This window comes from Trichosurus vulpecula, chromosome 4 (assembly GCF_011100635.1).
Source record: "Trichosurus vulpecula isolate mTriVul1 chromosome 4, mTriVul1.pri, whole genome shotgun sequence".
NCBI lineage: Eukaryota > Metazoa > Chordata > Mammalia > Diprotodontia > Phalangeridae > Trichosurus > Trichosurus vulpecula.
In genome coordinates this window covers 27192615-27215167 of record NC_050576.1, presented here as the reverse complement: position 1 = coordinate 27215167, position 22553 = coordinate 27192615, and the positions used below count along the sequence as shown (strand labels likewise).

Here is a 22553-nt window from a genome sequence, read left to right as displayed (position 1 = left end):
GCAGTTCAGAGCATGGAGAGGTTGAGATATTTGGCTATGGTCACGTGACCAGGATGGGTCAGAAGCAGGACTAGAACCCAGGTCTTCCTGGCTTTGAGAACACCATACTGCCTTCAGCCTTCTGGTTTTCTGACCACTTGGAAACAAGTGTGGCCATTTCCTGGCTGAGCCTCAGGGCTGATGGTGAGGGGAGCCCAGGGGCTAGGGAAGAGGAGCTGCCTCAGAGGCAGAACCAGCATTGGGAGAGCAGAGGCTTGAGGTCAGGAAACGTTCCCCCCAGTGAAGGCTGTCCCAAAGGGGCAGGGGCTGCCTTGCTGTCCCTGGAGATCTCCAGGCAGAGGCTGGGCAGATGCTTGGTGGGACTGTGGCAGTGGGACTTCCTTTGGGTTCTGGGATGGACTAGGTGGATGGCTGCTCTGGGATCGGGCGAGTGTGAACCAGAGAGGCCTTTGAATGATGGGAATGACAAGGACTGGCATCCTTTAAGGTTTGCAAAGTACTTTATGGACATTTGTATTTGAGCTTTACAACAACCTTGGCAGGTAGGAGCTGTTACAATCCTCATTTTATAGATAGGGAAACTGAGGCACAAAGGGTTTTAATGACTTGCCCAGATTTCACAGCCACTAAGTATCTGTTGGGATTTGAACTCAGGTCTTCCTGACTCCAGCCTACTAGAGTGCCACCTGGCTTCCTCATTTAGGACAGCAGTCCCCCCACCCCCCCCCCCCCCCATTTGACAGTTCTTACAGAAAGCTGGGGTCCCTAGAAGGGTCCCCCTGACCCCCATCTCATGGGATTTGAACCAGGCCCTTCCTTCTTTCCTTCTTTCCTTCCTTCCTTCCTTCCTTCCTTCCTTCCTCCCTTCCTTCCTTCCTTCCTTCATCTTCAGTTGCTTCTGTTTCCTCCTGCTCAAGCACAGGGGAGACTTGCTGTGTCCTCCGGAGCCCCTCCCCCTCACTCCAATCCTGTGGTTCTGCTGTCCTTGGTTTACCTTGGGCCCTGCCCTGTACTGAGTGCGAGGGATACCAAGAAGAGCAAAAGCCGGGCTGGTGCCCTCGAGGAGTGGGCATTGGGCAGCCAAGGGGGAGACAGCAAGTTAGAAACAAGAGAGATTCAGAGATGGTGAAGAGCAACCCTGGAGTGAGACACCAGCAGTGGGGGCCCAGGAGAGGCCCCCCAGGAGGTGAGACCCCAGCTGGATTGTGTTGGAGTGGATCAAATTAATTTGCCCAATAAACATCAATGAGGAAGGGCCCTTAGGGGCCGTTTGGTCCAACTTGATTGTTTTTACAGATGGGAAAAGGGAGGGAAATGTCCAAAGTCATTGGCCAAGCCTTGTCTCCAGGTGTCCTGTGGCCAGGACTCTTGCCAAGGCCGTATCTGCCCAGACTCCGGCCCCCTGCCCTGAATGCTGCTGAATTGTCCTCTCCCCTCTGGCCTCGGGTGGGAAGCACAGGCATGGCTGCCTCTGGGGCCCCTCCTGGAATACCCGCTGAGGATCAGGAGGCTGGAGGCCATCAGCAGCTGTGTCATCCGGCTGGAGGGATTCTGCTGTAGAACTGTCCCACCTTGGAGGGGAACCCAGGCCAGCGAGGGAGTTAGTGATCCAGCTGGCCAGAGCGTCTCCTTCCTCTCCTGACTTCTGCTCCTGGGGGTGTGGGGACAGGCAAGGCTGACTCTGAGGCCAGGCTGCAGGCTGGGGCAGTCACCGTGCTGCTGCTGCTGCCCCTGCCTCCTGACCGCCTACACGGGAAGTGGGGGAGAGGAATGTCCCCCTGGAATCTAAGCTTCTTGAGGGCAGGGTGCCTGATCTTCATTCTTATCTCTGCACCCCCAATGCCTAGCATGGTACTTGGCATAGAATAGGAGCTTGTTAATGCTTGTTGATTGATTGGTTGGTGGACAACCTGGAGTGTGTCCAGTGTCCAGAGAAGGTGGCCAGGGCAGGGTCAGCATTGTACAGTGGAAAGAACATCGGTTCTCGAGTTAAAGGACCCGAGTTCAAATCTTGCCTCCAATACTTACTAGCTGTGTGGCCTTGGACAAGTCATCTCACTCCTCTGGGCCTCAGTTTCTCCCCCTGTAAAATGGAAGGACTGGAATGTGAGCCCACACAGAGCTCTACAGCAATCCTTCGAGGGCAGCAGTGGGAATGTCATTATTTCCATTTCACAGCTGACAAAACTGAGTCTCAGAGAGATGAAATGCTCGAGGCCACATGCTGAGTGAGTCTCAGCATCAGGATTTGAATCCAGGTCTTTCCAGACCCTTGCTCAGCACTCGCTAGGCTACCAAACACAGCCTCTCAGTGAAGTTAAGGGCAGGGTGTGTGTTGGAGTCTATCGAGGTTTTCTCTCCTGCTTCTCTTACGGACAAGGCAGGGGGACACAGGCCAGAGCCCGAAGTGTCTTACTGTCTGTGTGGCCTTGGATAAGTCCCTTTCTTCTCTGGACCTCCCTTTCCTTATGAAGGAGGGCACAATGGACTCAATTTTCTCCAAGCATTAATTAAACACCTACTATGGGCCAGACACTGTTAGGTGCTGGAGATACAACCCCTGAAGAAATTAAACCCCATCCTAAGGAAGCTTCCATTCCCATTGGCTGTGGGAAACCCCAAACGGGCTGGCTTGGCTAAACCAGCCGGTGTGCAAAGGAGAGTCACACGCAACAAGTGTGCAAGCTCCGGCTGGAGCCGGACTGTGCAGGAGTTTGTGTCTGATCCTGCGGGCAGTAAGGAGCCCCTGGGTCTGCTTGAGCAGGGGAGTGACCGTGGTCAGACCTGGGCTTGAGGAGTATCATTTGGTGGCTGTGGAGAGAGCGGATTGGAACGGGGAGAGACTGGTGTCAGGGAGAACAGTCAGAGGCTTAGTTCCATTCAGTAGGTATTGTTGGAGTGTTGGCTATGTGCCCAGCCCTGTGCTGGACTCGGGGGCAGGCTGGTGGGAGCAACACCAGAGGAGGACATGGTCTGTGCCCTCAGGGAACTTACACTTTAACAGAGGAGACCAGATCCCAACGTGAGAAACCAGAGGAACTGAATGGCGCCCCATCTCTCTCCCATTTTCTGTTTCTTGACTTGTGATATCCTCAGTGCCTGGAATCGGCTCTGCCCCCATCTAGCTTCCATCTGCATCTGCCAAGGTCCCCTCCTTTCAAGACCTAACTCAAGACCCCTCCGGCAGGAAGCCTTTCTGGACATGCTCCTTATTTTCCCAACTTCTTGTAGTAATTTGCCCAGACCATCTGCATCTTATTTGTCACACTCACCCCTCCTATCAGAGCTATTTGAGTAGTTGTCTCCACCCTCCCCTCCCCTGCACCCTGCCTCTCATCAGGCACATCAGTGGAGTAGTGAATAAAATCCTGGGCTTGGAGTTGGGAAGACTTGAGCATTCAGATCCCAGCTCCAGCACTGACTACCTGCAGGACCCAGGACAGTGTCCTCATCTGTAAAAGAGAGGGTTGGACCAGATGACCTTCCAGCACTAAGGCTTCCAAATCTATGACCTTGTGATCATTAGAACGCCTTGCACTTAGGTGGCAATCACTGAACTTTGTGGAACTGAAGTGACTGAATGACGGTCATGTAGAAGGTCTCCCGACTCCCAGCTGGACACTCCATGCTTGGCTCTCACACTTGCAGCCATGTGGTCTGGGGAAGTCTCTGGGTGACAGCTCTATCCCTCTTCTGTAAAATGGGACCATAGCTTGTATACTGTCATGTATCCAGCCCTATCTCTTAAGAGCTAATGTGGTGAATCAATCCGTGGGGCAGAGGTGGGGTGGGGGATCTGGAGACTCAGGATGGTGCTTCTGCTCCCACCCCATTCTTGACTCTTCTCCAAATCTAGAGGAATTGAATTCCGCTCCCTCTCCTCTTAACTCCTTCCTATCTATCTCCCCATCTCCCCACACCTCCTTCAGCTGCTCAACATGGCCGGGAACGAGCTCACAGAGATCCCAGAGGGGCTGCCCGAGTCCCTGGAGTACCTCTACCTACAGAACAACAAGATTAGCACCGTGTCTGAAAATGCCTTTGAGTCGACCCCCAATCTCAAGGGGATCTTTCTCAGGTAGGAGGCTGGGCGGGGCCCCCAGGATCCAGTGCCAGGACATGCCCAGGGAACCTTGGGTTTCCTCTGAGTACTTCTCCTTGTACCTATTCTCCAGTGCCCCAACCCCCCACATCCCAGGCCAGGATTTTCTTGGTTCAAATCATTTAACACAGACCACTAGAATGTAGACTGTTGGAGTGGTCAGGACCTTAGAACATAAGATGTCAGAGCTGGAAGAGAACTGGGAGATTCTTGAACTCAGCCTCCCCATCTTACAGGGGAAGAAATAGGGGCTTTGTTTGCCCAGGGCGACACATTGGCTTAGCTTCAGAACCAAGAATAGGAACAATAAATCTTTATTGTGTGCCCAGTTATGCACTTGGAGCTGTGAGAGAAACAGAAAATGGAGCCTCAGCCTCCAAGGAACTGAAGGATCTTTGGGTTATCAGTCTTGTTAATTGGCTGGGTTTCTTGGGTCTTAACCCAGAACCTCAGAACTGGAAAGAGACCTCAGAGGTCCCCTGTCCAATCCATGTTTGAGCAAGAGTTCACACCTTGAACAGCTCCAACCAGGGCTAGGCAGCCTCTTCTCCCTGACAACCTCATTACCTAAGGAGTCAGCTCTTTGCACTGTTGGACAGCTCAGTGCTAGGAAGTTCTCTCTCTATTGATTTGAAATCTACCTCTCTGTAGCTTCTGCCCATCAATCCTGGTTCTGTCCTCTAAATGGAGGCCCTTTGGATATTTGAAGACAGCTATGATGTCGGCCCCAGGACTTTTCTTCTCTAGGCTAAACACTCTCATTTCGTTCAGTTGACCCTCTTTTGACATGGTCTTGAGTCCCCTCACCATACTTGATGCCCTCCCCTATCCGGGTTCTATCTTGTCAGGGTCTTTTCTAAAATCTCTATCCAGACTGGAATACAGTGCTCCATATGTGAACTCCTTCCTCTGAAATCTTTGAAATCTATTTTCCCCAGGTCTTGGGTGTGTATCGGATCATAGACAACACCATGCCTATCATAAAGATTCCTATTCTTTCTGTTTCCAGGATTCACAATCTCTTTCCTCCCTCTGGCTGGGTGGTCTGTAGCCTACTCTTCCCACAACATTGTGTCAGTTTCCCTCTCCATTTATCTTCACCCAAGTGTTCTCCATCATCCTTCCTCATTCCAGATTTTGGATTGCTTCACATGGTATATTTTCTCAATATACTACTCTACTCCTTTGGTCCAGTCTCTTTGTTTCAAACAAGAAATCTCATATTTCCATGCCTCCGCAGCTCAGTATACTGGAGGAGTTCTTCACCTGGGGTGAAGGAGATCCATGGACAGATTCCAGGTGAAGTCAGATGGGAAAGTGACATTTTTATTTCAATAGAATTGGTTTCCTTTGTATGCTTATGGCTTTTGTTTTGTGCATTTAAAAACAACTGTGTGAGAAGGGATCCTTACAGCCAAAGGAGTCCTAGAAAAGGGAAAGAGTCCCTGGTAGAGTAGATAGAGGGCCAGCCTTGGCGTCAGGTTCAGGATCTAGCTCTGACATATACTGGCTGAATGACTATGGACAATGAGGAAGTTAGGGGGCATAGTGGCTAGGATGCTGGACTTGGAATCAAGAAAACCTGAGTTCAAATCTTGCCTTAGACACTTACCAACTATGTGTCTTGGGGCAAGTCACTTAACCTCTCTATGCCTCAGTTTCCTCATCTGTTAAGTGAGGGAATTGGATTCAACCTCTAAGGCCCTTTCCATGTCTGAATCTAGGATGCTGTGATGCTTTCAATTGCAAACAGTATCCCCTTTGCATCAGCAGCTCACATCGGAGCTCTCCATGTCATCGCAAACAGGGCTTGATTGGAAGAACAACCACCGCAGTCCTTTCCGATGCTGCATTTTCATCCTGCGTCATACCTGTACTGTTGGAGTCCTGAAGGCCAATCTTTGCATCGAAGGTTGACAACCTGTACATCTGTGGGCAGATGCTTCCAGCCACGAGTATTGGGTGGATTGCACCAACACTCGCTCCCTCTCCTTGGCTGTTGTCTTCTCCAAGGATGTCCTTCCTCCTATGTCCGACTCCTTGTCGTCTCTAGACTTCCCTTTGCCTCTCCCAGTCCTGCCTCTGTGCCAAGCACACCCACGTCAATCCCCTTTATCCGTGACAGTCTTTCAGGTGCTTAAAGACAGGCACCATATTCCCTTGAGCTTCCTTTTTTTTTAGACTAAACATCCCCATTTCCTTCAGTTGATCCCTGTGTGGCAGGCTCTTGGGGCCCTTCATTATCCTGGCTGCCGCCCTCCGTAAGGTCTTTGGATTATCAGTCATCTTTCCTCAAATGTGATACCCCAAAGTGAAAACAGCGCTCCAGATGTAGTCTGACCTTCTTATCCCCTCAATAGCTTTCGACACCGTGCGTCTCTGACTGAAGGCAGCTTATCATTGCATTAGCCGTTTCTTTTTGCGGATTTATAACACTCATGTTGAACTTGGGGTCCACCTAACCCCCCAGATGATTTTCAGATGAGCTACTATCCAGCCAAGTCCTATACTTCTACATAAGTATAAAATATACTTGCATATATATGTAATATGTAATACGCATATACATATATAATACTTATAAAATGAATTTTTAAAAATCCACTTACCCTTTTTTATAACCATGTATTAATGTATTATTGTTATATATGGCTAGCATATATATGCTAACTACTTTACAATAATTTTCTTATTTGATCCTCATAATAACCCTGGGAGGGAGGTGCTATTATTACCCCTATTTTACAGTTGAAGAAACTGAGGCAGGCAGAGGTTCAGTGACTTGCCCAAGGTCACACCACTAGTAAGTATCTGAGGCTGGATTTGAACTCAGGGCTTCCTGACTCCAAGGTCAACTTTCTGTGTATCTGCCATTCTGCCCCTCAAGGCTTTGAATTTATCCCAATTGAATTTCATCTTCTTGGTCTGCACAGATTTAACAAGCTGGCTGTGGGTGCCGTCAGGGAAAGTACCTTCAAAAGGCTGATGCACCTGCAGGTGCTGGACATTGAAGGCAACTTTGAGCTCAGTGAGGGCTCCAAGAACCGTGGGCGCCAAGAAGAGGAGGAAGAGGAAGAGGAGGAGGAAGGCGAGGAGGAGGAAGAGGAGGAGGAAATGAGATAACTACGTGAGCCAGACTAGCCCAGGTAGGGGAGGGAGCAGGTTCCAGGCAGGGCTGGGATACATAGGTGTGAAGGGTCATCCCAGACAGAACTCCCCTCCCGGCCCCCCCCCCCCCGCAACAGGAGATTCTTGTCTCCTTTGGGCACCTGCTTCTCTAATATTCTCCCCCTCCCCCGGCCAGAAATTCTTCTTTAACTCTAGCCTACTCCCCTCCTCCTGGAGTCTGACAGCCTCAAGCCTGTTCCTGCTAGGGCCAGAGATCTCAGCCACATTCTGCTGGACCATTGGGGTGGTGGATGGGGGTCTGTCTTATTCTTAGTGGAAACCAGGGCTTGTGGCATGCAACTCATTCATTTGGGAGGTTATTTGTTTGAGGGCAAACTGAAGAGGAAGCTCACAACCAGGTTACCTGCAAAGTATAATTTTAGATGACATCAGCTCTTAGTGGGGGCCAGGGGCGGTCTCTGAAGTCAAAGAGGGGCCATGAGAAAGGGCAATGATGGGAGGTGTGAGCCCAGATAGCCTGACAAGGCCTCACCTTGGTCTCTGTTTGTGTCTCCCACAGGACAGCGGATGGAAAGTGATGCCTCTCTCTGTGTCTTCATATTTAAACCCCTGTGCTTCCTCCCACTCAGACATGCCGGCATAGCCCTACACAAACTACCCACCCACATAGTCAGCCTCTCTGTCTGTCTCTGGCTGTGTGTCTGTCTTTGTCTTTCTCGGTTTGTGTCTCTGTTTCTCTGTCTCTCTCCGTTGCTATGTTTCTCTGTCTCTGTCTCTCTGTCTCTGTCTCTCTCTGTCTCTCTCTGTCTCTCTCTCTCTCTCACACACACACACACACACACACACACTATCATAGCCACACTTAAACAGTCATCCCTCCATTCTACCCCAGCCCCCCAGCCACACCTGCAATCTCATGGACAGTCACAGGTCCACACACACAATCGCCCACAAGCGCACACACACATTCAGCACTAGCTCCACATATGTAGAGAACAATTCGGCCCCTTAATCCTGGGTGGGGAGAGCCTTCCTTTTCATTTCCAGACCCCACTGGCGAAGGTCCAGGGTCTCTAAAGTTCTATTGTCTTGTGCTCCACAAAAGCTGGCTTTTGTTCCTTCCCCTCCCTGTGAGCAGGAACCTGATGGGAAGGTTCCTCACTGTCTTCTCCCCTCTCCCCACCACCTCCAGCCACCTTCAGAGATCCCAGGCCAGCCAAGTGCAGGCTGGGTAACAAGGTTTTCATCCTTTATCTCACCTGCTTTCTCTCCAAAGTGACGCATGTGTCCCAACGAGGCTTCAGAGGAGTTAGAGCGGGCAGGCAGGGCCCATGACTTGTCTGAGCTGGTACAACTGGGATCCTTTGAGCTCTAATCCAGTGGTCTTTACATGGTCCAGGGCCATTTTCAGTGGCCGCATATTTCTCCAGGCCCTCAAGAAGACCTTGTCAGGGCTCTCTTGGGTCTTTGACCAGTGGCTGGAGGTGTTTTGTGTTCCAGTGGGGGTCAGGCTTGAAGTTACAGCTCCTTCGTTGTGGGGTGGGGGGCTTGAGGTGGTGGCTGATCTGGGTACCTGGGGGAAAAAGAGGCAGGCAGAGATTCCCTTCCCCAACATGATCAGTCCCCACCCTTTGGAAAGTATCATTTATTTCCGTCAGGTTTGGTGGTGGATTTCTTCATGTCTTGTTTTATTTTGTTTTTAAAGAAAGAAAAAAATTCATTTTTGTGCCTTGTTAAAGAAAAAAAAATAATATAAAAAGCATATTCCTTCCCTTCTGGCCCTGGCTGCCTGCATGTGTATGTGGTTTTTTTCCCTTTCTTTCTGGGTTCCTGTTCTCTTGGTCCCGCCTCCCTGGAATAATGTCTGCTTTGATAGGCTGGAAGGTTGGATACTTAGCAAAGTGCCTGGCATACAGTAAGTGCTTAATAAATGCTTGTTGACTGGCTGGGCCAAAACCAGTAAGAAGATAAAGACTGTCAGGCACCCTCCACTTGGCTTCAGAAACTCCAGGTTGTGAGAGATACAGGGTTGGGCAAAGGGATCAGAAGCAAAGAAGAAGATCTCTGGATTCTTGACTGAGCATAAGCCCAGGACGAATCAGTGGTGGGATACAGAAACACAAAGAACCGGTGGGATTTTCAGCTGTGGGAATAGCAGCAGCCTGGAGTCCAGAGTGAGGGTCAGGGTTCTCCTGCTTACCCTTGGACAGTGATGAGGGGGAGACAGAAGCCTGGGCATTACCCTGCTGCTACCATAGCTCATCTCTCTGCAGCCCAGGGGGTGCCTTCCTAGCACCCAGGGGTGGATTCATGTTATCCTAGAACATCTGAGTTCAAAGAGACCTTGGAACATGCAACCTATGATACCAGTGCTTCAAGGCCCCTTAGAACACAGACTGTCAGAGCTAGACAGGGCCTTGGAGACTACCTAGTCCAGCCCTCTCTCCTTTTACAAATGAGGAAACCATGCAGCCAGTAAGCCAGGCCATCATGGGCCTGAAGAAGGACAGGTGCTCTGATTCTTAAAAAGGGGTGTGTGTGTGTGTGTGTGTGTGTGTGTGTGTAATGAAATCTGCAAACCATAGCCCAATGGACTTGACTTCAATTCCCAGGAAAATTCTAGAATGCATTATTAAAGAGGCAGTGAACATCTAGAAGAGTTTTCACAGTGATTACAAAGAGCTTCATCAAGAGCAGACCTCACCCCAGCCTAACCTTATTTCTTTTTTTGACAGGGTTACAAAGCTGGTACATCAGGAGAATGAGGTAGATGGCATTTAACCACCAGGTGGTGCTGCTGGCCACTAACCTGATCCAAGTCCCACTAAGAGTCAGGTTCTGGGAAATCTCATATTCACCTTGATGTCCATGTGCTCACCTCTAGGAAGGTGGTAAATCCTTTATAATCCGCAGAGAGCCAGCCACCTTTCCCCTTCCAGCTCCATCTCTTTGTAGTTGGCTCTGGGCATTTGGCTAAACTCTAAAGGGTACAGTTAGGGTAAATTATCCAATCAAATTAGCCCTAAACCCCATCCCACTTAGAAATCCCATATTCTATTTGAATCTGTTCTGTGTCACCAATGCCACCCAATACAGAAGCAAACAGATGGGCCCAGCTTTATTGAACTGCAGTCTTTTTAACTCAGGAACAGAATCAGCAAAAGGAACATAATTGGAAATAGATTTAAACAGCTGTACTTTTCCCAGGTCTGGGCAGTCTTTAAGCAGTTTGTTATTGTTTTGTTATTGATAACTAGCTTATAGATGTTCTACAAACTCAGCCATTTAGGGTTAAAATTTTTGGCCGCACTTTTTGCTTTTCCCACCCAGACCCCACCCAACATTGACCCAAGGAAATTCATACAACAAAACATTTCCAAATGCTGATTCCCTCGTGGCTTCCAGAGAGTTGCAGAAAGTTGAGGTGTGCTGGGGAGGAAGGCCCCAGTTGTTTTGCCCCTATGAGCCTTTCTACTCACAATTCTGTCATAGGAGGTGACCTCTAATCCTGTCTCCAATTGGCTTCTGGCTCTGTGTGGACTGGCTGGGCTGCAGAGGACTACAGTTCCTCTTCCTGATGGAGCCTTTGGGTGTGGTCAAGGGCAGGCCAACCATGAAGCCTCAAATATCATCTTACCTTCTCTGTCCCTCTGACCTTAAACTTCCCTACCCTTGTGTGTTCCAATTCTGCCTGGCTGAGAATGATAGCATGTCACTGGCCTTTCAGCATCTTCCAATAAGCTGATGAACCTCTTCCTCCTCCCCCACCCTGACCCTGAGGGTCATGGTAAGATGTCACAACTAGACATCTTAAAAACCATTGGCTAGAACCTCTCGTGCTGCCCTCATGGAAAATATGAAAGGATCAGGGCCAAACCTCAATCCAGATAGATGGAAGCCAGATTGGTTGGATGGTCAGAGCTACAAAGTAGTCACCAAGGATTTGATGTCATCTTGGAAGGAGGTCAGCACTGGGGAATTGAAGAGACCTGGGCTGCTTCTGGTATCTTTTTTTTTTAAATCAAAGGTTTGAATAAAGGAACTGACGATGTGCTCATCACATCTGAAACAAGGAGGGTTTGCCAATATATTCAACAACAGTATCAGAATCCAAAAAGATCTTGACAAAATTGAGCTAAATTTTAAAAAGGTAAAATATTGGATAAAATATTGGATAAATGTCTTCCAATTAATTGGGCTAAATAAAATCCTCTTCCTAAGTAAAGGTGCTGGATGCCTGGTTGGACAGCAGTCTGAAAAAAAAAATTGGGTTTTTAGCCAGATCACAGAGAGCCAGGAGGGGAGAGGATTAGAGGTTGCCACTTGTGACAGAAAGGTTCATAGGGGCAAAACAATGGGGGCCTTCCTCCCCACCATACCTCAACTTTCTGTGACCCTCTGTGACTTGGAAGTCAAAATCCCTAATACAATCTTGGCCTACATTGTGTGTGTGTGTGTGTGTGTGTGTGTGTGATGGTGGGACATAGATACCAGGAGCAAGGAGGGGATAGTCCCTCTGTCCTCTGCCTTGGTCAGACCAGACCATGTCTGGCTCAGCATTGCATTTGGGGAAGGACATTGGAAAGTTTTTATTGTTGTTTAGTTGTGTCTGACTCTTCATGACTCCATTTGGGGTTTTCTTGGCAGAGATACAGGAATGGTTTGCCATTTCCTTCTCCGGCTCATTTTACAGATGAAGAAACTGAGGCAGAGTTCAGTGACTTGCCCAGGGTCACACAGCCAGTAAGTGTCTGAGGCCAGATTTGAACTCAGGAAGATGAGTCTTCCTGACTTAAGGCCTGGTGCTCCATGCACTATGGCACCACCTAGCTGCCTGTTGGAAAGCTGGTGGGCATCTGAAAGACAGCAGCCAGGCCTCCGGTTCATGCCCCAGGAGCATCACTGAAGGTGAGGTTTAGCTTGAAGAGAAGGCTCAGGTGGGTCCTGAGATCTGTCTATAAGTATCTGGTCTGTCACTGTGTGGGAGAGAGATTAGCTTTGACCTTTATCTGCTTGGCTCCAGAAGAAAGACCTAGGAGCAACGCATGCCAGGTGCTATGATAGGACCCAGTGGAAATCTGTTGCAGCTTGCTTCCTTCTTATGTCTCTGCCTTGCTTATGAGGTTCACATTATTTTAACTTTTCAGAGACTGCAGTTTTTCAGGATTATCAACCATGCAACATTACTGGGTGCAATTTTGGGCCAGAGGGCAGCTTGTCGGCCTTATAATCACCGAACTCACAACTGCCCTGTAGCCCGCTCCCTTCATTCTATGAGATTCTGGTCCCAGCTCACTGTCCCTTCTGTGGTACCTGCCCAAGATTTACTTCCCCCATTGGGAGGCTGGTGCCCTTTGGGGTAATGATGGATCTCATTGAAGAGGCTTCATCACAGTCTCGGGGCTTGCATTTATTGAGGAATCTTTCATGAGACCCCCCCCTTTTGGAGGAGCACATTCAAGGCTGCATCTTTTCCCTCCAAGCCAAGCGCTTTTGTCCTTCTTCCATCCCTAAACAACGAATAGCATCAGGATTCTCTGCAACTTTTGCTCGCTTGTGTGGGTTGTAAGGATGGGGTATGGTGAAGCCTGCCCATTCCTCTCTCACCTCTCATCAGGGATATTCTCCACAGGAATATAGATCATTTACATAAAGATTTCACAAAGGGAAAGTAAATGATTTCTCCCCCTAGCTTAACATAAGAAAAAAATAGTGTGACAAGTCTTCTAACAAGGGCTCTCCTACAATGGCGTTGATGGCCGTGCCATGGCCAAAGGCAAGGGCAGACTTGGAGGCAGCTCACTCAGAACAGAAGCATGGGCCATGGTGGAGCTCCAGCCCACAGAGGCCTCACAGAGCAAGAGGGAGATTAAAAGAAACTGAGCATGGTACCAGCTACTGGAAGGGAGGAGGAGTCTCAGTGAGTCAAGGTTCCATGGCAGAGCAGGGTTAAGATGCAGGCATGACCCTACCAGAAGCCAGCGAGGGAAGCCACATCTTCCATCCTCCAGGGATCTCTGGTGGCCCAGCTACAATTGACACCCCTGACCTGACAAGGCTCTCAGCAAGGCACTGTCATTATGGACTCTCCTTGTGGCCAGCCACCCAAGACTTTCTGTACAGGCTCAGTGATGGACAGTTTCTGTTGTCTGAGGACCAGCCCAGCCAAGTCTGAAGACAGTCAACCCCAGGTTGGCTAAAGAGGGATGGAGTTTTGGGTTACAGCCTTTCTCTAAGGCTTTCTAAGAAGCCCTGGAGAAGTTGTGATCTGTGTCAGGGGAGAGAGTCCCCACAGTTGGTTAAGGATCAATGGACATGGGAAAATGGATGTTGGCAGATCTCTACTAACATGTCAGCGCCTCCTGAGAGTCCATTGGCTTTCTCAGCATTGTGAACAGGAGCACTCAACCAGTGGCTCTTCTATGTCCCAGGTCATTCACCAGAGCCCAGTCTGGTAGTATTAAAAACTGACCCAGCACGTTCCATACAATGGGTCTGAAAGGGATGGGGGCATTTTGAGTGGACTGCAGAGCCACCTGGGTGAGCAGTGGGATGTGAAGCCCTCAACCTCCCTGTGTCTGTGAAATAAGGGGACTGTACTAAATGACCTCTAAAGCTCTTCTAGTTCTGGGCCCATGATCCCATGTAAGGTGTTCTTCAAAAAGCTAATTAGTGTGAACCTGGGCCACCTGGAGGGGGGCTGAGCTTCCAGGAAAAAGAAGTTGATGGTCTAATTGTCCTCTCACCTGGAGTACTGGGCTCAGTTCTGGGTGCCACAGTTTGAAAGAGCATCTGTAAGCTGGAGAGTGTCCAGAGAAGGTGAGCAAGATGGCAGAGAGCCCTGGCTCTGTGTCACATGAAGGTGAATGGGAGGAAATGGGGGTATTTAGCTTGGAGAAGACTGGGGGGAATGAGAGCTGTCCTCGAGTATCTAAAGGGGCTGTCATATGGAAGAGGTTCTGGCCCCAGAGGGCAGAACCAGGAGCTGTGGGAAGAGGTGGAAGATGGAAAGAGGCAGGCTGAGGCTTGGGTCAGGAGAGCCTTTCCAACAAGGAGAGCCTTCCCAAAGTGGAGCAGGCTCCCTCGAGAGGCAGTGGGCTCACCCTCACCGGAGGCCTTCAGGCAGAGGCTGGCCCTCTGAAAGGTGTGTTAGGGTAGGGCTTCCTTTCATGTAAGGACTGGATTTGATGGACCCTGAAGGCATCTATCCAAATATTTCTTAGGGATGGTGCACTTTGCCCAGTAGTTTATCCTAGGGCACTCAAGGTCAATGGAAGCCCTCATACCCTGATGGCAAAGGGGGAGGTCCCGGGAGTGGGGGCCCAGACCTTTCACGGTGAAGCTGCTGCTACAGTGCTGGGACCCAGACTTCCAATGTCTTATGGAAGTAGACCAGGGGTGTACCTGAAAATGTTTAACAACCAGCTTTCCAAAAATGCACAACACACTTTTAAGTTTAATCTGCAATATTAACATTTTTCTACATGCTACCAACCTCCAGACAGAGAGATGATAGACTGAGGCATATTTTTTTTTCCAGACACGGCTAATGTGGGAATTTGTTTTGCTTTTCTATACGGCAGCACAATAGATAGAACACTGGGCCTGAAAGACGTGAGTTCAAATCCAGCCTTTGAGTCTCGCTAGCTGTATGATCCTGGGCTGCTTAACCTCTGTCTGCCTCAGTCTTCCTAACTATAAAGTAGTGATAAAACAGCAACTACCTGTGAAGATTAAGGAAAGAATATTTGTAAAATGCTTAGCGCAGTGCCCAGCACATAGTAGGTGCTTAATAAAGGCTCATTTTAAAATAAGGGTTTTGTTTTTCTTGTGTTCTCATGGGGGTGGGGTAGAGGGAAATGGGGAGGAGAGAATTCAGACCTGAAACTATGATAAAACTGAATTTTAAAAATTCTCCATCATTTCCTTAAGTCCTCTAGGAGATCAACAAGCCAATAAATGTCTGCCCCCACCCACCCCCGCCCCCCCAGAGAGTTAGCAGATTTCCAAGGTGTAAAAGCACATACTGAAAATTTAACAATAGGCTCTCCAACCAGTTCCAATTGTCACCAGCACCTAGCATATGGTAGGTGCTTAATAAATGCTTATTGATTGACTAGCTCTCTACCCACCAGCCAGGCTGCTGCTCCTCCTCCCTTCCTCCTCCTCCCCTTCTTCTCCTTGTCCACCATCACCTCCCACCTCCCCATCCCTGCCTTCCCTTCAGGTTCAAATATCCAGGCTTTTTCCCAAACTTCAGGTTTATTATAAATACACTCCCACAAAATCAGGAGCGGTCTTGTCCTGTTCTCCCAATGCAAACGTCCATTCCCACCTTTTCCTTTAACCCCAGGACTTGGTGTGGGGCTCAGGAGCCAGGAAATCTCTGGTTGGTGTCAGGAGAGACAGAAGGATTGCTGGGCTGGATAGGTCCTGAGAGCCAGCCTGTACCCAGGTCTCCTGATCAGGGAACCCCTGCCAGAGCTGAAGGGGTGCTTGGAGCTGGCAGCCTCTCGCCTGCCAGCTAGGGAGAGTCCCTATAGAATGCCCTTGGGCAGAACAAATCAACAGCAGTAGAAGGTCCTGGAGCCCCAGCTCTGGATCTGAAGGCCACGGCTCCTCCCAGTCTTCTCTCCCCTGGCCCTGAGGAAACCCCCAGTCTCTGGCAGGGAGCTACTTTGGCTGTGGCCAGGGGCCCCTAATGAAGTTTCCAGCAAAGAGTGGCTTAGGGGCTGGGGCATCTAGGACCCAGGAGTCACAGAGGTCTGAGCTGGGTAGCCCTAAGGAGAAAAGGCAGGTGTTCCTTTACCAAGATAATGCCCGCAAGCCAGTTGAGCCACAGAGCAAGGCTAAGTCCGACTGCTTCCCAAGGCAGAGAGCAGGGACCTTCCTGGGGCATGGGACCTCCCCTCACCATTGACTGCCAGGCTCTGGATCTGAGCCCCAGAAGAGGCCTCCTTTGGCATCCCCCGGCACTGGGGTAAGTTGGCTAGGGAGGCTGCCTAGACGTTGGTCTCCAGCTCATTGATCTCGATGGTGCAGTGGTCAGTGCTGGGCAGGGGCTGAGCCGGCTCGTCGTCTTGTTCCACCTGCACAGGGATGTGGTGAGAGAGAAGGGCTGTGTCCAGGGCTGACCCATGGGCCCCCGTCATGCTCTTCACACAGCCGTTTCTCTGCGACGCCACAATCTCTTCTAAGCTGACAGGCTTGGTGTCACAGGGTGGTGGCTTCTGGCCCTGGAGGGACAGAACAGGAATTGGGAGGCAATGAGCCTTGGTGGTAGCAGCAAGAGAGATTGGGGTTAGACACCAGAGGGACGAGGCTTGTTAAGCTTGTCCTTGAAGGACAGAACATGGGGCAGTGGGAAGTTACAGGGGACCAGACTTTTGATCCAGCACAAGGAAGCAGAGGTGTCCAGCCATGGTAGAATGGTGGCCTTGGTAGGGTAGGTAGTGAGCTTCCCCTAGCATGGAAGGGATGACTCTCTCCCATGAAGGGGGAAGGCTGGATTACCCTTTGTCAGGATGTTATGGGGTGGGGGGTTCTTAGGTACAGGTTGAATTGCCAGCTCACAGATCCCTGAGTTGGGGAGAACACACATCTTTGAGGAGCTGAGAGAGTGGTAGGAAAGGCTCCAGCTGGGAGCGGAGACTTGGGTCCAGTCCTTGTTTTACTTCTAATGCACTGGGTGACCTCAGACAAGTCCCTTCTGCTCTCTCAGAGACTCATTTTCCTCATTTGTGGAACAGGAATAACAGCACCTGCCTGCCCTCAGGGTGGCTGAGAGGATCATAGGAGATGGGGCCGTTCCAAAGCTCTTTAATCCATTACGGAATCCCAGCTGGCCAGAGTGGGGATGGGCCTCTGTGGGCGCCTGGACCAACCCCCTACCTTTCTACAAGACACAAGACAAGCGGTCATTTTGCCTCATTCTGAAAGCCTTACTCCCCATTAAGTCACTTTGGGGGTTTCTCACTTGGTAAGAAGTTTTTCCTCTCCTCTTTCCTCCTGTCTGATTCTAGAATTTCCATACATCTTGTAAGGCCTAACACCCTCCATAAAGCTTTCCCTCATCTTGAATGCTGGAGGAGGAAATGGCAAAGCACTCCTATATCTCTGCCAAGAAAACCCCAAATGGGGTCGCGGGGAGTCGGACGTGACTAAGAAATGACTGAACAATAAAACCCTGTAATGCACGTGTCATTTCCGTTATCCTGGCGCTCTTTGTCCTGTCTTGTCCTCCAATTAGACCGTCTGGTCCACGAGGACAGATGCTCTCTTAGCCAAACTCAATGTCTCCATCCGCAGCCAGCACATCTGGAATTCCGTAAACGTTCCTTAAATTTGTCATTAAGCGATCGCTATCCCTTGCTCTTATGTAGTAATTTAAACTTTTGAGCTATTCTCAGCAATACGCCGATCCAAGACAATTCCCAAAGGACTCATGATGAAGCATATATACTATCCGCCTCCAGAGAAAGAGCTGATATTGATGGAACGCAGACTGAAGCAGGCTATTTTCACTTTCTTTCACTTTTTTCTTTTATTCAAGTCTTCTTGTACAAAATGACTAATATGGAAATGTTTTACATAATTGCACATGTACAACCTACATCTGATTGCTTACTATCTCAAGGAGGGTGGAGGGAGGCTAGGAGAAGGAGGGAGACATAAAATTTGAAACTCAAAACTTTAAATAGAAATGTTTAAAAAATAAAAAAAGAAATTAAATCCTTTTCTGATCCTTGTCTCATCTGAGCCCAGATCAAGCCTATGTGGCTGCTGGATATACACATTCCCATTTGACTGAGAACTGAGGCCCAAAGAAAAATGACTTACCCAAGATCACATAGCAAGGTGGTAACAAAGTCTGGGTTGCAGTCCTGTGCTCTGACCACTACCCCACACTGCCTTTTACAGAGTTATTCTTTTTAAGAACAAGAAGGAAGGGAGCTTTGGTATCATTGGGTCTAACCCACTGGATTTACAGATGAGGAGACAGAGAACGAGGCTTGATGGGGTTTGATGGGATGGCCAAGCTTGGGTTCAGGCAGAGGATGGGAGTGAAGAGGTTTGAGCCTCCTTCTTACCTCTGTGCCTACATCTCGGGCAAAATCCTTCCGGCAGATGTGAGCCATGATCCCAGCAGCCAGTGCGTCACCCAGGACATTGATCATGGTCCGGAAACGGTCTCTGATAAGCCAAAGCAGAGACTTTAGAACCAGGGGCCAGGGTGCCTGATCCCTAGTCATTCAGGCCACCAGCACCATTCTATACCCAAGAAACTTGCTCCTACTCTGGGCCAAAGGGTACCTTTGCTCTCTGGGCCAAAATAGTTTGCCAAACTAATGAACAAGGTAGGTAATCTGGTGAGGGTGACGGGGGAGAAGACCGAGCCTCCTGAGGACAAACTCTGGGTCAGGGACTTTAGAAGTAACCATTGGCTGACCAACTGTGCTAATCATGTTATCTGCTTTTCAAAGCAGGTCAGATAGTATGTCCATTTGGCAAAGCTTTGTGAGCTTTTATGTTTTAAAGTACTCTCCCGGGCTTTCAGACACTGAGATGGACCCTTTGGGGCCCAAGAGGACTTTCCCAGCACCCGGAAAACACCATGCAGGAAACAGTGTAATCCCTCTATGGGTAAATCCAGCACTGGACTGGGCAAAGGTCAAGGGGTAGAGGTCCCATGGCTGTTCCTATACCCCAACATAGTCTCCAAAGGGAAATCTCCCTACCCCTTCCAAAGAGACTGGGTGACTCACAGGGCCCAGTCAACAGCAATGATGAGTGTGATGTCATCAGTGGGCAGCCCCACGGAGGTGAGCACGATGACCATGGTGACGAGCCCTGCTTGCGGGATACCAGCTGCTCCAATGCTGGCCGCCGTGGCTGTGATGCTAGAGCAGGAAGAAGGAAGAGAAGCCCAACTATCAGGGTCCCATGACCTGTGACACAGGGTCCCCCAAGAGAAGAGGAAAGAAAAGTTCAGAGGGCATTGTCGAGGACTCGGCCAGCGCTGCCCTTTGGACACAGTGTCATCGCCTGACCCTCTGGGGTTCTCTGGATGAAGGCCTCAGGCAGCTCTCAGCAGAGCCCAAGGCACAGGACACCCCAGGGGCATGCAAGGAGAGTCGCCCAAGTGGCTTGGATGAGGATGAGGACAGCGATAATAATATCAATAATGATTGCTATAGCGACATCCTAATAGTATAATTGAACTACAAAAGGAGTGATTTCAGCCACCTAGAACCTTGAATATGAAAGACTAATAGCAGGATGGAGACTTGTCTCAGGGTCAGATTTTTCTGAACTCCATCAAACTGAGAAAATACTGACATTAACACTAATAGCTCTCATTTCTAGAATCATTTAAGGCTCTGGGATACAGGAAATAGAAAGATTATCAACCCTCTTTTACAGATTCAGAAACTGAGGCTCAGAGAAATGACTTCCTGTGATTGTAGCTAGCAAGAGACAATAGAAAGAATAAAAGCTGTGAGTTCAGGGGCTCTGGGTTCTAATGCTGCTTCTGTCACATACTTCCTATGTGGACAAGACTCCTGTTCTATCTGGGTCTCAGTTTCTGAATCTGTAAAATGAAAGACTTGAACTAGCTGGCCTATTGGGTGCCCCCCAGCTCTAGAGCCAAGCTCCTATGATGCGTGAAGATATGACTAGACTAGACCCAGGCCTCCTGGCTCTGAGTCCAAGGGTCTCGGAAACTGAGGCACAAGGAGGTCGAACAATTTGCCTGTGGTCATAAAGCTGTATAAGGTAAGCCTCAGGTCTCCAGGCACCAGCTCCACTGCTCTCCTCTTCCCCAAGCTGCCATGAGAGCTTGGAGGAGAGAGAACCCACATGGCAGGTGCCCAGTAAATGGGAGGCTGAGCACCAGTTTTGTCTTCCTCTCTCAGGTCTCAGCTTCTTGATCTGTGGAATGATCAAGTTGGACTGGATAAGAGCTAAGGTTTTTCTCTGCTCCAAAATTCCCTATTCTAAAGTCCCTCCCAGCTCTGACATCCCCTGTTCTAAGGCCCCTTCCCAGCTCTGACATCCCCTGTTCTAAGCTCCCTCCCAGCTCTGACATTGGGGTTACTCTCTTGCCCTAACAGTCCCTGTCTCCCAGTTTTAAGATTCATATTCTAAGGTTCCTTCCTTCCTTCACTGTGTCTATTCTAAGGTTCCTTCCAGTATTACCATTCTATTTTCTAACATCTCTTTCAGTTTAATTTTAGACTTTAAGGTAGTTTCTAGTTTGGATTTAGCCTAAGGACTCATCTAGCTATAACCCTCAAAGTTCTATGTTCTACAATTCTCTATTCTAGAGTCCTTTCCAGCTTTGACACTTTATGTTCTAAGGCCTTGTCCAGTGCTAATATTCTGTGTTCTTTGTTCTAGGGTCCCTGCTATCTCTAACATTGTGTGGCTTCATGGTTTGCCGTAGTGGGTGGTGAGAGGGACTTTGACCCTGGTCTTTCCTTCCTCCCTTCCCCCCTTTTCCTTGCTCCCTGAGTATAGGGCAGGGGGTTGGCACCTGATGGTAATGATCTGGCCAAAATCCAGCTCATAGTTGTTGACTTGGGCGATGAAGATGGCTGCCACGGCTTCATAGAGGGCCGTACCATCCATGTTGATGGTAGCGCCCACGGGGAGCACGAAACGGGCGATGCGCCGGTCGATGTGGTTATTTTCCAGCAGGCACTTGAAGGTGATGGGCAGAGTGGCCGAGCTGTGGGAAGGGAGGCGGCTTTGAGTCCTGCTTCCTGGCCCCCAGAGCTCAGGAGAGGAGCTCACTGCCCCCAGGCATTACCAGGCTCTGGGTTGGTCCAGAGCTCCCTTGGTGTCTGAACCAAACTGGCCTTTGCCCCAGGATGACTGCCCTGTGCCCTTCTGATGCTCCCTTACTTATTGTTTGTATAGGTTGTGTATGTATATAGTTGTTTGCATGCTCTCTCTCCCATTAGAATGGGAGCTCCTTGAGGGCAGGAGTCGTGTATTTGCCTTTGTTAGGGTCCCCATTGCTTACCACTGTGCCAGGCACACAGTAGGTGCCTGTGGACTGACTCCCCAACCCTCCTGCCTTCCCCCTTAGACCTATGGGAAATGTGCTGCTAAGGTAGCCAAGGCCAAAGTCAGGCCTTCTGCGAGCATGGTGGAACACAGGCATGCTCACAGAACCTCAGAGCTGGAAGACACCGCCCCCCCCCAGGCCATTGGCCAACAAGTCCCACTCGAAACAGAAAAAGGATCCCCATAATAATGTACTTAACCAGTGCTCCTTCACCCTTCTCATGAACACCTCCAGTAACAGGGAGCTCACTACTCCCCAGGTCATTCCATTCTCCTTGGGGCCGGCTTTCCTGGTTAAGAAGTCTTTCTTCATATCCCCCTTAAATCTGCCTCTCTGTAGCTGTTCTCCCTCCACCACCTTCGCTTGCTCCCGGTTCTGTCCTCTGCGGCCATGCTGAACAAGGCTAAACTCTTCTTCACAAGACAAATGCTTAAAGATGGCTACCATGTCCTGCCCCTACCCCAAGTCTATTCTTCTCCAGGCTAAACATCTCTACTGTGTTCAAGCCATCCTAAGACATAGACTCAAGGTCCTTCACCATTCTGGTGGCCCTCCTCTGGCCACTCTCCAGTTTATGAATGTCCTTAAACTGAGGAGCCCAGAACTAAACAAAAGACTTCTGATGAGGTCTAATGAAGTCAGGGTCCACTGGCACGATCCCCTGCCTATTCCTGGAAGCTTTGCTCTTCTTCATGCAGCCCAAGACTGCTGTAGAGTTCTTGGCTGCCATCTTGCACTGCTGACTCTTATTGATCTTGTGGTCCATTAAAACCCTCAGACCTTATTCAGCACAACTGTCGTCTAAACACTCCTCACTCAAGCTGTTCTTGAAATTGTTTGTGAAGTTGATTCTTTGAACCCAAGTCTATGGTCTGGCTCCAGGAGGATCTTCTCAGGCCAGAGCATAGACTTGGGTTCAGTGTATTTGTTTTCCTTCTAAGATCTCCTCCCTCCAGTGACATTCTATATTCTAGACTCCCTCTGATCTCTGACATTCCCTGTTCTCAGGCCCCTCCCAGCCCTGACATCCTCTGTTCTAAGGCCCCTTCCAGTTCTGACACTCTCTGTTCTAAGGCCCCTCTCAGCTCTGACATCCCCTGTTCTAAGGCCTCTCCCAGCTCTGACATTCCTGATTCTAAGCCTCCTCCCAGCTCTGACATTCCCTGTTCTAATATGCCTTCCCGCTGTGACATTTTTTCTTCTAGGGTCCATTCTACCTGGACCCTCCCCAGATGTGCCATTCTCTGA

General features: G+C 49.5%; 2 protein-coding genes across 3 annotated transcripts in view; one reads left to right on the top strand and one right to left on the bottom strand.

Annotated features, from left to right (window-relative positions):
* The window catches only part of PODN (podocan), a 48601-nt gene extending 39592 nt beyond the window's left edge, over positions 1 to 9009 (top strand). Inside the window, exons 9-11 of the mRNA XM_036758236.1 lie at positions 3930 to 4078; positions 7036 to 7248; positions 7791 to 9009. Of these exons, the coding sequence (XP_036614131.1) occupies positions 3930 to 4078; positions 7036 to 7225 (339 nt within the window). The 3' untranslated portion in view covers positions 7226 to 7248; positions 7791 to 9009. The remainder of the gene's footprint in view (positions 1 to 3929; positions 4079 to 7035; positions 7249 to 7790) is intronic.
* A 7224-nt stretch (positions 9010 to 16233) lies between these two features.
* Positions 16234 to 22553, bottom strand: part of SLC1A7 (solute carrier family 1 member 7) — an 82122-nt gene continuing 75802 nt past the window's right edge. The window contains exons 8-11 of one of the 2 annotated variants that reach the window (XM_036756646.1): positions 20769 to 20963; positions 18997 to 19131; positions 18322 to 18424; positions 16234 to 16467 (exon numbers count right to left, since the gene is read on the bottom strand). In XM_036756646.1, coding sequence (XP_036612541.1) covers positions 16234 to 16467; positions 18322 to 18424; positions 18997 to 19131; positions 20769 to 20963 — 667 coding nt within the window. The remainder of the gene's footprint in view (positions 16468 to 18321; positions 18425 to 18996; positions 19132 to 20768; positions 20964 to 22553) is intronic. The other variant, XM_036756647.1, reaches the window with a different exon arrangement.